This window comes from Micrasema longulum, unplaced genomic scaffold (assembly GCF_059751315.1).
Source record: "Micrasema longulum isolate JH-2025_06_02 unplaced genomic scaffold, ASM5975131v1 h1tg000426l, whole genome shotgun sequence".
Classification (NCBI taxonomy): domain Eukaryota; kingdom Metazoa; phylum Arthropoda; class Insecta; order Trichoptera; family Brachycentridae; genus Micrasema; species Micrasema longulum.
The window spans coordinates 62,174-76,637 of record NW_028277626.1 but is presented as its reverse complement, the minus strand read 5'-3'; the positions used below and the strand labels follow the sequence as shown (position 1 = coordinate 76,637).

Below are 14,464 nucleotides of genomic sequence, written 5' to 3'. Positions count from 1 at the left end.
ATTGGGTATTTCATGATATGAGCTGTGAGAATACACTTTACTATAAACTGAAAAAAATTAAGACCATTATTTAGTTGATAACATGACTCCCTCAAAGTGAGCAAAGTTTTATTTTTATGTGTGGTGCAATTTTTCAGAATGAGAATAGTTATATTTACCCAGCGGCATGGTGAAGCATATCGCATATCTGAAATAGGATGTCGACTTCGAGAGGCGTGACTTGACTCATGAGTTGTGCGGAGGCGAGGAACTCCTCCTTAGTAACTTCCTGGTTCCGGTGTCCGTTGGTGGCATTCAGGTAAACGCGCTTGATGAGCTCCATATTGTTGAGGAGAGAGTTAAATGCCATAAAGTACGGGAAGGAAACTTTACGATTGGCTTGGCCATAACCAGCAGCCTAGAAAATGATCATTATTCTGTATATATTCCATTTGAAAATAATGTTAGTAATATTGAGAAACAATTTAATACATATTTGACGATTTGCAATTATCATGATGTTCTTATTTATTTATTTGAATATTTTTTTCCACAAAATAAACAATAATTAATAACAATATTTTAAGTTTGTCCAAATTTTTGTAGACAAGGACTGGATTCAACTCCCTGGGGAGCTGTTTATATTAACATATTACAACAGAGATGAAGAACATTTAAGAGAAGGTAATATAGAAGTATATTGAAGGAATATAGATGTTCGAATATAGGCAGAATGGTGAATATTACACAGTGTGTAAAGTGGCCACTTAAACCAGCCATTGACAGGTCATAAGCCCTGTAGATGCCTACACTTCTATATTACCTTCTCTTAAATGTTCTTCATCTCTGTTGTAATATGTTAATGATTAATAATAAAAATAATGTGACCTCACTGGGGTTACCTGTACCGAGGACACTTAACAATATACTTTTTTTTTAAATATTTTAACATGTGAGAATATACAAAGAAGACTAAATATACAGATATAATTAACAAAATGGTCAGACAGTTTTATCCACTACGTATTTATGTTTATATTTCATTTATGTATACCTATATTATTTTAAAACGCACAATAAAAGAACAAAAGCAGTTGATTCAATATTGGTTTGGGCGAATGAGACAAGCCATTTAACTTCTATCCAGCTCCACAATACATTTTTAATTAATTATATTGTATCCGACAACCGGCAATACAAAAAATGAGATTTATTTAAAAGTCCCATAACTATTATGTTTATTCTAATAGAAGAATGAACATATTACAGCCCGTAAAAATTCTTCCAGTACTCCATTACACTAACCGAGAATCTAATTCATACCTCACTTCTATTACACCAAAAAAGTGAATTGGTTTTTATGTCAAAACAAAAACAAAATGTTTTCAAACTTACAGAAGATAAATTATTTCTGAGGTCTTTGGTCAGGAGATGTCCCTTGATGTTGAGCATAATGTCCTTAAAGTCTGAGGCACTGATGAAACCAGATCCGTTCTGCTCTCGTTTCTTGAAGGCTTCTACAGCATACTCCTCATGGAAGTCGTGAAGGAACTGGCTGAATTCTGAGTAGGTTATGAGCCGTTTTTTGTCCTTTCCAAAGTACAGTTTCACAAATGTTCCATCCATATTGAAAGGAAGTTTCTGATTCAATACCGTCTTTTTCATGACGTCCGCAAATTCATCTGAAAATGTTCATCCTTCATTGTAAATATAATATGTATGTTTGTTTATTGTTTGTATGTACAAATATTTAAGCTGAGTGAGTTATAATAAAGGAAAAAAATAGTAATTTAATGACTGTAACATCAATAAAAATACTATTGACCGTCAAATGTTTAGATTAATCCCACATTATTTCCATACACTTTTTAGATGTTTGTTTTTCTGTAAATATTCAAATTAAAAATAAACTGATAAAAACATACCAAATGCGACCATTCCATTCCCGTTGGTGTCGAATAGTTGAAAAGCAGTTTTGTAGAGGGCATCCGGGACACAGAGAAGGCCTTCGAAGGATCTGAACTCCTCAAATGAGATGAGTCCATCCTTATCCATGTCCACAATTCCCGCGATGAGTCGAACAGACTGTTCATTGAAATCACCTATACAGGAGGGGAATGAATTATAATTTATCATTGTTATATAATAGTATAATTTTCTGACTGTCCTTTATCCAATTAGTAAAATACATATTTAGTTTGATTCCATGTTATTATCATACCGTTGAAAAGTTTATGAACTCGGGTTCCCTAATCAGTTGGCTAAAGGCATTGTAGTAGGTTGGCTCAAATCGGCCGGTTCAAGGTAGTAAAACCAAACAGGATATCTTACTTTTGATGGAAGATGAACTAATATTAGACTTGAATTGTAGAACTGTGGAGTGAATGCTGTTGTTTTTTGTATAATTATACACTATCTGTAATCATTTTATCAATGTGAAAATTTTATAGTTTGAAAAAAAACCATTTCATTTTAAGCTTCCCGAGTAAAACTTTTGTAATAATTTAATACATTGAAGGGTGGATGCATACTATCGCTACCTCTTACCTTCATTGTAAAGTCCAAGGAATTTTCTGACGAGATCATCTCCAGTCATAAACTTCTCTCCCTTGACTTCTGTGGAAGCATATTCCAGGAAGATCTCGCGGAGACGTTCTACATCGGCCCTTTTCAGGTGACCAGCGCCCTGCAAATACATATACATCATTGAATCTCTACTCGCCATACATATATAAACTGCTCAGATTGATATCTACAGAGAAAGGTAATATCGATACACATACACACACAAACAGTTATTTTATATATTCTAGCGCTGTTTATTTACGAAGGGACAACTTTCCTTATATTTGTATTATTTCATAGCTTCCACGGACTGGCACCTACAAATAATGACTAAATTAGTTTTTACGGCCAACGTTATTAATACGAGGATTGTGTAAAAAATAAGGTCCTCAAATATTTTTCAAGTTTAAGGCATTTTTTATTTGAACTGAAAAATACATCATTGGAAATCTTAATTTCTTAACTATTTTTCAACATAATCACCACCAGATTTTTCGACGCATTTTTGTTAACGACTAATCTACTTTTTGAATCTAGCTTCGAAGAAGTCCGCCGCCAGTCCGTGGAGGAATTTGGTGACCGCTTCCTGCTCTCTTTCATCAGTCTCGAAACGTTGTCCACTCAAGTGTTGCTGTAATTTTAGAAACAAGTCAAAGTCACTCGGTGCAAGATCAGGGCTGTGGAAGCCTGTTCAACGAGATCCCAGCCAAAATTTTCGATTATATCCTTGGTTTAGCGAGAGATGAGCGGGCACGCATTGTCGTAGTGCAGTCTAACGCCTTTCGTCAGTCTTTCGCTCTGGCGATTTTGGATGGCTCTTCTGAGTTTTTTCAAGGTCTCGCAATAATTTTCCGAATTTATTGTGGTCCCTCGAGTCATGAACTCAACAAGCAGGACGCCCTTATGGTCCCAAAAGACAGTAACCATCACTTTCCCTACGGATAGTGTTTGCTTAAACTTCTTCGGTTTAGACGATCCGGTATGGCGCCATTGTCGCGATTGTTATTTTGTTTCCGGGAAGAAACCCTGGGCACAAGTGACGCGTTTGGCTTTGTGGGTTTCTGAAAGCATGTGCAGGACCCACCGCGCACACACCTTGTGATAACATAACCTATCAGTCAAAATCGTTTTGTATTGTTTTTTCACAAACCTAAGGAACCCGGGTAGCCAGTTCCCGAATCGTTATCCTTTGATCTTCCAACAGAATTCGCTCAATCTTCGACACAACTTCATCCAAGATCGATGGCCTTCCACTTCTTTGCTCATCCTGGATGTCTGTGCGCTAGGGTGTCCCAGACTATAAGGGCATTTTTTTTTTTACAGATTGAGACACGCATACCCTCTTATTTTGTTCCATTTGACCTTAATAACTGAAATAATAAATATTATTGAAATCGGATTGCGATAACCCGTGCCGACTTGATGTCAAACTTTGAATATAAAAGTTTGTATTGAAACCATAGGGGATTATTTTAACTTAATATTTATTTTGTTAATAAAACAACGGTACTTTGATTATTGTTTCATATTTATTACGTATTATACATATTAATTATTTAAAGAACATTATTAATTAAATTTTCTTTTTAAGGTTTGTTTTTTACAGTCAGGATATACTTTTCTGTGTTCTTGTACGCAACGTAATAAATACTGTTTTTGTTCCTCGTCTTATTCCTCTTTGTGGCTTTGTATCTTCTCTACATTGATGTTTTTCCAGTTTGATCAAAAATTTTTGAATAAAGGGATATCGGGACTTGTAGTGACTTGACTGATTTTGGCCTCGAACACAGCTTTTAGTACCAATTCGTAGATGTGATGGCGGCAAGCAAAAATAAACATTTCTCTGTTCGAGAAGCACACATGCACCATTTATTCGGCCTGTGTTAGAAGCAGTAGTATCACAACAGAGGATCTGTGCTTTATCTTCAAGATTCCAGTCAACAATAGTATTCCAAACTGCTTGTGCCTGTTCGCTTCCCGATGAGTTTTATGATTTTGGCACAGCAATAGGTTGTTCTTTATTATCATATGAAATAACGATTGGTAGACGTTCCTCTTTAGATTTGCGTACATCTAAAGCCGGCAACAGTTTTCCATCCCAGTGGACAGTTACAGTATCTGGTACATTGTTTTGAAAATTAAGTTTTATAGCTTCTGCACGCTGTTTTCGCTTTTCTGTACAAATTCTTTGGATGGAGGACTTGCTTATAGGAAATTCGTCAGTGTTGTGGCCAAATACTTCAATAGTTGCTTCAATAATAAAGACAGAATCTCTCATACTTAACTGACACCTGTCTAATGCCGCCGCCAGTTTCGGAGTAACGAAATTTTTCTTCACAGAAGTTTTAATAGTATTGGGCTGTTTTCTCTCAATTGGAATGGACAAATCTTCTTGTAAGTCCGTTACTTCAGAATCAGAAGATAAAGTTTCTTGTAATAGCTCATGAGAAGACGTAGAGGGTGTTATGGATGCCAAATAAGTGGCCAGCCGCTTTTGCTCCTGGATATTTCTAAGACTCGCCTTTTCCTCCTTTTCTGTCAATTTTTTGTCCACTCCAGCTAAATGACCGGGTCGTCCTGGCTCTCTCTGCTTTTGTAAGAAAATCTTATCTTCATTTATCTTTATTAATTGAAGCGCATCGGGATGTGCAATATCAAACATTTTTTTGTATTTGTAACAAACTCTTGTCGACGCTGCTCAAACACATCTTGAATTTTGTTTGCATCTTTTTGCAAATTTCTCCAATCTTGGTATAAGGCTACAAGTTTCTTAACACAGTTAGGTAAAGATTTAGTCGGTACACGTGCCTTTTCCCAAAAAATAATGCACTCACGAATAGTAAGATTTGCACTTTCATTGAGGCTTAAACTGACTTTGCGAATATTATAAAATAAAACGGCCAGCACTTTTCCATTAGAGGGAAGTTTAGAACCTGTAATTTGATGTTTTATATCCCCAACTAAAAATATTTCCTTTTTAGAACTGCGTAACTCCACAGACACGTTGACACAATGAAAACAATGCGTTCACTAATAAAAACAAACACGATATAACAAGCACATTAACACTTAGTTCGCGCGCGCCGTACTATATAAGTTCTGACAAGTTCCGATGCAAGTCGGCACGGGTTGCCGTGATTCAATCTACTTGAAATTTTATTTATAAGTGTTTTGACATCATTCAAACAAAATTAGAGGGTATGCATTGAAAAAATAAAACTTAAATTTTTCTGGGACACCCTACTGTGCGCCCATCGGAGAACTCCCTACACCACTTGCGGACGTGTTGAACGCTGATACAAGCTTCCCCATAAATTTCACACAACTGCCTATGAATATCAACCGGTGGTAACTTTTTAGCGTGCAAAAATCGGATTACTGCACGAACTTCGCACCCGGCGGTGACGGCGATCAGGGGTTCCATCGCGGATGGCTGTCAGGCCGGCACTGAACGTCGCAGTGAGTTTTACTAAGGCGGGATCTAGAGTGGGGGAACCAGCGCACACAGTGGTGTTGCCGGATTTCGTCTAGCATTTCGCGCGGCGAGTTAACAGCGTTAGGAACCTTATTTTTTACACAACCCTCGTATGTATCTTTTTTGGATGATCCCGTGGAAGTTGGAAATAATATACTGTTCATTTTACTGAAACAGGATTATTTTTGCGACATATTCCAAACTAAAACTATTTTTTACCTTAATAATTATTTAACCTTAATTTTTAAAAACATATTTGGAGAATCATCTTATGTACATATATAATATATTGGAAAAAAAATAGTATAGTTAATTCAATCCCTCGAACGATCTTTGAAGCGAATCGTTAATACACCAAATGTGAGTAAATATACTAACAAGGAGATAAAGACATATACGTACTACAGTAAAACTCCAATTATCTGGATTAATGGTGCCATACGTTATCACATAAAACTTACTGAAACTTACGTTATTAAATATATTTATAATCTTTTTAGAACATGCAATTCTAATTAAGAAACAATCATTATTGGCGTGTAATTTTGTAACATTAATAGAAAAACCTGAAAATAGAACTAGGAATAGCACCTACGTAGGTGTCACTAATACGACATTGTTTCACAAGAATTATTTAGCCATTTAATGGGTGTAAGTAAATACAATTATTATTCGTATAAAGATTACAATAAAACTCAAAAGCAGCTTAACATTTCATCTGCTGATGAATAGAATAGGTTATATCACATACAAACTCTCTCTCGTACGCCAATAATAATTTATCTTTTCACGAGATGCGGCTTCCGGGCTTCTCTAGCGCCACATGTTTCAGTAGGTAGTTATCTAGACATCGCGTTATATTCTTCATTATTCGACGTTACCAAAATACAAATATTGAAATAAGAGTATAATTTCCATATGTTATAATCAACATTTTGAACTCACTCTCGATGATGTCGTATTAGGCATCTCGCCTCCTTTAGTACGAGACACTGACTGAATATAGACACAAAAATACCAAAAGATATCATATCAAGAAAGAGATAATTTATTTTTGAACCAGTTAAAGCAGATATGACAACTTCTTAACACTTCATTGTAAAGTTTACACAACCAATCAACATGATTAAACCGAATCAAGCATTTAAAATATTATAGGTAAACTAACAAAAGTCTATTTACAGAGTTTAGTTCAGTATTGTTGAGCAGTGTCTACATCTTTTACGAATTTCATATGATATTAATGTCGCAGGTGTAATAAAAGAATGAATGGTAATATGTGGATAGAACTACTCTCAACCCGAGTAATGTCATTATTGGCACATCCTTTATAAATATCGATATCATACATATCGGGCGAAGTTTTTATCGACCCGCAACACCGACCGTGCTCACTGATTCGCGATAAGTTCTTTACTGTGTAAATTAAGTAGTAATTAAGTAGTTTTTCAAATTTCTCTAAAAGGTAGTAAACAGAATTCAAAATATTTTAATAAAACGTATTTGTAATTTGTAGCGCTGCAGACTTACGGAATCACAGGTCTGAGGTTATAACATAAGATAGTTGTTTTCTTAAACGCGATCAGTTTATGCGGAAATCGCTACTGGAAATTAAGCCAGTTCGGTGCATCTCCATGTTATACTATGTGAGGAGTACATGGAAAATATTTATAAGAAAGTGAGTACTCTTAAAAATATCAGAACATTTTTAAAAAGGAAATATGGAAGAGATTTGTAATTTTTTGAATTTTTTTGTAATTTGGTGAAATACAGACCGCCCAGGCTAGAGAAATACGAGTATATAATTTTTATTTTAGTGGTCTCACCGAGAATCAAACCCCGAACCCTCGAAGAAAAAACTTATGACCTTTTATCGGCTAGTATAAGTGATCACTTTACACACTGCAATATTCGCCATTCTGCCTATGTTTGTACATTCATATTAATTTGTTCAATTCTTCCGTCAGTTGAACTCGTCAAGTCTGCATTTTATAAATTTGATCTCTGGTTTAAATCTAAACAGAGTAAAAAATAACATAATATTGGTTTTATAAATGGTAAAATCACTATCCTCCCTGACAACTAAGGCAAACGTCCAATCACCGTAACTGACATACCTAATTGATGCATAGAAATGTGAAAGGGGGTTTAGTGATTTACTACCATATTAGATAGATATACATATTGTTTTCAGTAAAAACGGGTGCCAAACAAACAAACACGGTAGAATGGTCAGCACATCATACAAGGGGTTTCGGGTTTGATTACTAACATTGTTTTTACACGAGAACTAGTATCTGGACTAGTTTCTGGACAGGCACCTGAAGTATAAACAGACACACCGCGTTCGGTGTACCAAACGATTCAGTGCCCTATGCACCAGTATGTGTGGAAAGGGAATTGTGATGAGTTTCATGAGGACGTTTAGTGATTTTTTTTATTTATTGTTTAATTGTTAATAGACTATCAACAATATTTTGAGTTTGTCCAAATTTTTGTAGACGAGTCCGAATTTTCGTAGAAGTATAGAAATTGAAAAAATAAGATTTTCAGGCGTTGCCTAGTGTATGTAGGTGAAATAATTCTATTAAATGAATCTCACCCGCATAAAAAAAAAGGTTTCAGCTCTTTAACTTCACAAACATCAACAGATGAAAGAATTGAAGGAATATAGATGTTCAAATATTGGCAGAATGGTGAATGTTACACAGTGTGTAAAGTGGCCACTTAAACCAGCCAATGGCAGGTCATAAGCCCTGTAAATGCCTAGATTTCCATATCCCCTTCTCGAAAATGTTTTCCTTCTCTGTTGCAACAAATGAAGATCATTCGAAGTAGTTAATTTTTATTACTTTTCATACATTTTCGAGAAAATGCTCTATTTTGACCGCGCACAAGAAAAAAAAAAATATATTCGATTTCCCGTAGCACTGAAATTCTTCATTCGTTTTACGGGGGGGCTCGAGGGTTTAAAGTGCCACGAAGAATTCTACCGACGCCAATGTTTCGTCCGATAGTTACATATTTATGTTAATATTTCATATTAAAATCACTCGCAAACGAGTGGATACACATTAGAGTGGGCCGATGATGCATGAAGTTTTTTATTTTTTTAGACATCAACGTGAAATTGGTCTAAAAAGTTGCATTTTGGTTCACATTGAACGTAAAAATTATTTAAAAAAATATTCCATACTACTTTTGGCCCTCAACCGAGGTTTGAAGTTTATCAGTGTCTGAACATTTTGTTAATTATCTATATTGATCAATTTTTTTTTAGTAAAGATATAACTTAATCACATTACAAATTCGAACACGTTTTAAAACTACCGAAATGCTAAGAGTTTACACTCCGCGGAACTGATTCCGTTGAGCTCCTGGCGTATATTGACAAAAACAATGGCTCATTAAAACAATGCTACCTATTTATTACCAAACAAAGTGCAACTCACGCCCTTAGATGCTTATTTAATAAGGTTTAATGCACATTATAAAATTTTATTGGACTGATTTTCTTACTTAAATACGAAATGACAGCCGGTTTAGCGCAAAAAATGACTTTTTTGAAAACTTCAAGCTCTGGTTGTGGGCCAAAAGTAGTACCGATTTTAAAAAAAAAAAGATTTTCGCATTTCGAGTAATCCAAAAGACAACTTTTTAGACCCCCTGTCATTTTAAAATTCAGAAAAAAAAAATTATCGGCCCACCCTAATGCACATAAATTAATATTATATTATAATACACCGACACTGTTAACAGAATACGTTATTTTGGGACTAATACCCGTATGCAGAGACAAACCTTAAGGTGAGGAAAGTACATTCTATTGTCTTCACCTTCGGGTTATTTTCTGCATTTGAAATTAGAATGTACTTTCCTTACCTTAAGTTTTGTCTCTGCATACGGGTATAAGACTGCCCTTGTTTGTGATGCAACGGAAGTGTCATAACGGAAGCAGAAACGGAAACTGATGTTAAAAGTCCATTTTAGCGGAAACAGAAACGGTAAATACTAAATTTTTTTTTTTTTTTAAATACTATTTTTAATTAAATTAATATTCAAAATTAAGTAGTGGTAAGTTATATTTTATAAAAAGTGGTTTGGCCGATTTTACACCAAACAATCTGTTCCGGTGTTCTTCACATATATAAGACCAGCTCCGCTAAATTATTGCTCACTGGCGACGCTGCTGGGAGTATATTTGCATAGATTTAATTTCCATCACATAAGGGGTCCCCATATAAAGGCAATCGTTTTTCTTTTTTGTACCTACTCCGGAAGTTGTGACTTTGTCTCCAAAAAAAGATTGTCATTCTTGTTTTTGTAATAGTCTCGCTGGTCTTCATTCATACTAAACATAGATTATAATGCGTTTAGTAACAACAAACAAAATTAAAAAGAAGCGGATATATTCCTTGGTACCTACACTCTACACTACGCACACAGATGCATTTCTACTATCATCTCCCAGGGAACAGCCAAATGTGAACCAAGTGTTTTTACAGTTATTTACTAGGAAAAAGACAATAGATCCTGTTTACTGCACACAAAAAAAAAAGGGACGAGTTTAAGTATCGTCTATTGTCTTGTTAACCTTAATAATAAGTTAAGGAATGGTATCTTTGTTTAGTTTTTTATATTTTACTTTTTGTGCTGTTACATGTTCGCTTAATTGCCATACTTACTAGTTCTTTGCTCAATATATTATTATTGCATTTCTTAAAATTATTTTTTATTATTAACTTTTTAAAATCATTCTTATGTTGTTGAAATTCCATTTGTCGATGCGTTTTGAAGCTGCAAGACTTTTTGTGATGTTAGCTATCATATTATTTTTATAATATTATGTAAATGTTATCAACTATCAAATATCTAAATTTAGTAAATGGGGTCTAGAATTTCAACCATCCATGCGCTCAGTAGCTGCAAGACTTGTTGTTATCTAAATTCTAATTTTATAAATTTGCTTTTTATTTCGTTTTTAAAATATCACTTAAACTCTAAACTTCATTGTCAAATAAAAAAAAATTAAAATAAAAATGTAAATAGGGGCTAGATTTCTTATTGTCCGTGCGCTCTGTAGCTGCAAGACGTTCTGTTATCTAGCTCATATATATCATAATTGTACTATATCATAATTTGAGACGAGGAACTAGAATCCCAACCGTCCATGCGCTCTGTAGCAGCAAGACGTGTTGGGATATTTATTTATTGTACAGCGCCCTTGAGGTGATTTTCACAAAAATGGCGCTATATAAATTATCCAAACATTATTATTATTATATTAGTAATGATGAATTCATCATTTATGATGACGTAGGTTGCACTTCATTCTCAATTTGAGTTCGGCACATAGTTTACATCTGGCCGTTAGATCGTCTATTTCAACGAAATAGTTCCAAACATGACTTTTTTTGGTGTCATAATTGCACTTACGTTACACACACGACAAAAATTTATTACTAAAACAAACAGGAACAGAAAATATTACGAGCTTACACGTCACGACGTATAATGAAGTAAAAAAAAAGCATATAAACCGCGTTGCGACAAGTGCCGAAGCACGCGCCCGGCTCGCTTGTGGTTGGCTGGAACGCCTGGAACACCCCTCCTACGCGTAAAGTTCCGTTCAAATTCCCGTTATAAAAGTTGCGGAAACAGAAACAGATGTAAAAAAACATGCAGAAGTCTATTGCATTACTCGCCCTTGTTGATAATGTGTACCGTACATTCGCGGAGACTGGACCGCTGTGCACGTGCAAACCACGAGCCCGCAGCGTAATATCGCATGATTGGCCCATTTCACACCACGGCAAAAATCTACACGGCATGATAAAATACAATACGGCGGATCGATATTTATTGTTTTACGATTATTTACTTAATGCCCGGCAAACGCAATAACCAGTACACCACGAGACTTACTAATCTCCAGTCGATTTCCTTTTGCAGGATTTTCACCTGAGAGTACTCGCTAAATTTAAATAGTGATTTTGATTAAATTACTATTAAAATTTCTTTGCTAAGTTTTATTATATTATTCAAATCAGGTTGTGGTCCCGTGGCTAGTGTTGCGGACTCACGGATCAGAGGTCCGAGGTTCAGACCCCACTCTACCCCAACTTGATTTCCATCTTCTAAAAGTGAGTTATTTATAACTCGTTGAAAATGGTCACCAAAATTGAAATATTAGGGTAAATTAGAAAATTTTAAGAACGCAAATACTCCTTTTTTTAAAAGAAATAAAATACATGCAAAACGATGCGTTATTAAGTTATTAAATTAAGTCATTAACTATGAACTTTTATAATAAAAACGAAAAATATAAATATCATCAAATTTAAATAGGTACTAACGAATCTAATAAATGTCAATCCACTATAATTTTACCGTGCCGTTTATTTGGAAATTTTTGTAATAATGAACAGACTTTAGTAGTCTAAAACTGAAATAAAAATGAAATAGCGATTTAATCATTTTTAGTTTTTGGGAACCCATTGAATTCATTTCCGATCAGTGGTAACTATTTTAGTAACCTAGCGATCAATATCATCGATATACGCATTTATTATAATGCAAGTGTTCCATCTATTCGATTATAAATATTATACTGAGGAAATAGGTTATTATTAATGATATTAATATTAGCAAGTAATAATCGTATTTTATTAGTTAACGCAAGCTTTACGTTTGTATAACATTACGGTAGGAAATCCAAGGGAAGAAGTGGATAGTGCTTTTGTGGTTATTTTTTTACAAATTGAACCAAAACTTTTTACTTATCTCAAAAAAAAAAAAAAATTATTCGTAACAAACAAAAATGGCCCGCGTCCGCGAAAAGAAATCGATCAAAGATTAGTCCGGCTCGTGGTGTACTGGTCAGTGCGTTTGTCTACCGTGTCTCAGCCAGCGAGCAACGAGTCCCGAGACTGGGCCCCGATTACAATGGGTAGTGACTTAAAATGTTTATGCAAATATTCTCATTTTCGTACACAAATATCGGTTTTTATTAACTTCCCATTGTAATCGGGGCCGTGGTGTCTTAATCTTCGTGTACATATGAGTATACGAATAATCGGTATGCACTATCGGACCTGGTAAGATAACGATGACGAGTAAAATTGATTACTGAATGAATACACAAACAAATATGTACCCGAGTATTGATAATATTGAACTGACAACAGCTGTTTATATAACACGAAACACGACGTGGGCACGCGGTAACTTATCTATACCACGATCCACGATATTATACTCTGTCTTATGTCCTAGAGTCTATAAACCGCAAGTTTACACTATTATTAATACCATATAGTAGGCATCCACTATATGAGGGACGATAGACCTTTAGCCTTCTTGAGCTTTAGGAGGATCATGACTTATTTGTTGTAATACCTCTTTCATTCATTATTCCGTGTCCGCTCCTTAGCTGGAGCATATGGTGTCCACAAAGATCCTCCAAGCATCACTGTTGGCTGACAGCTTCTGTGCATCCTACCAAGTCAGGTTCGCGTCCCGCAGTTCTGACGCGAGCTGCCGACGAACAGTCAGCAGTGGACGTCCAGGACGTCGAGAACCCGATGCCTTGTAAAGCGGGCAAGCGTGATTAAGGCTCTCAGGAGACATCCGCAGCACATGGCCGAGCCGACCGTATCGCCTCCGCTTGATGCTTGGTACACTTAGTAGCGCGATGGCACGATAGTCATCACAGTTTAATGGATCACCCTTTTTGTGGAATGCGGTAATCTCCACATTTACCCAGTCTCTCGGGCACCTCTCTTGTTCCCATACCTCGTCATTAGTTGGTGTAAAAGGCCAATAATGCCGGTGATGCGGCTTTTGAGATATTCCGGGTGTATTTCATCAACCCCTGGTGCCGTTCTGTTTTTCAAGTTTAACACGGCAATTTTCAATTCAGACAGTGCCAGAGAACTATCAGGAATGTTTACTGCCCGCGAAATGTTTAATGCAGTCTCTATTGAGATATCGAGGGTAAAAGGAGGAGAGGGGCGATTAAGTACTCTCTGAAAATGACCACGTCATATTTCCTTTACGCGGTCTGTGTCTGATTCGATCACTCCATCAGAGTGTTTTACAACTTCTGGGGTGATCGTGCGTTTATCACAGATCTTACGAGTGATTTGAAAAGTTTCAGGGTTTAATTTATTCGAGCAGCTTGTTCCGCAGTTGCAATTAACGAATCTAGATGACGGCGTTTATCCAGTCTTGCAGAACGTTTGACTAAACAACCCTGGTGCCTATAGTCATCTCTACGGGTGTCCACTTGGTTAGGGTCATCTTCACTATCTCTCAGTGCTTGAAGTTTGGCGCGTTCCTCTATTATCTCCCATGTGCTATCTGAAATCCAAGAATATCGTTCGTGGAAGAAAAAAGTGCTGATTCGAGATTTCCCCACTCCACTTCAATAAGGTCTGTAGTGGG

General features: G+C 35.8%; 1 protein-coding gene across 5 annotated transcripts in view; it reads right to left on the bottom strand.

Moving 5' to 3' along the window:
• aralar1 (calcium-binding mitochondrial carrier protein aralar1) overlaps positions 1 to 14,464 on the bottom strand; it is a 40,861-nt gene that overhangs the window by 14,121 nt on the left and 12,276 nt on the right. For 3 of the 5 annotated variants that reach the window (XM_088226356.1, XM_088226353.1, XM_088226355.1), the window contains exons 2-5: positions 2,527 to 2,665; positions 1,905 to 2,081; positions 1,375 to 1,661; positions 159 to 397 (exon numbers count right to left, since the gene is read on the bottom strand). In XM_088226356.1, the coding sequence (XP_088082482.1) occupies positions 159 to 397; positions 1,375 to 1,661; positions 1,905 to 2,081; positions 2,527 to 2,575 (752 nt within the window). In that variant the 5' untranslated portion in view covers positions 2,576 to 2,665. Of the gene's footprint in view, positions 1 to 158; positions 398 to 1,374; positions 1,662 to 1,904; positions 2,082 to 2,526; positions 2,666 to 3,694; positions 3,823 to 6,964; positions 7,012 to 14,464 lie in introns of those variants that run through there. The other 2 variants (XM_088226354.1, XM_088226357.1) reach the window with 2 other exon arrangements.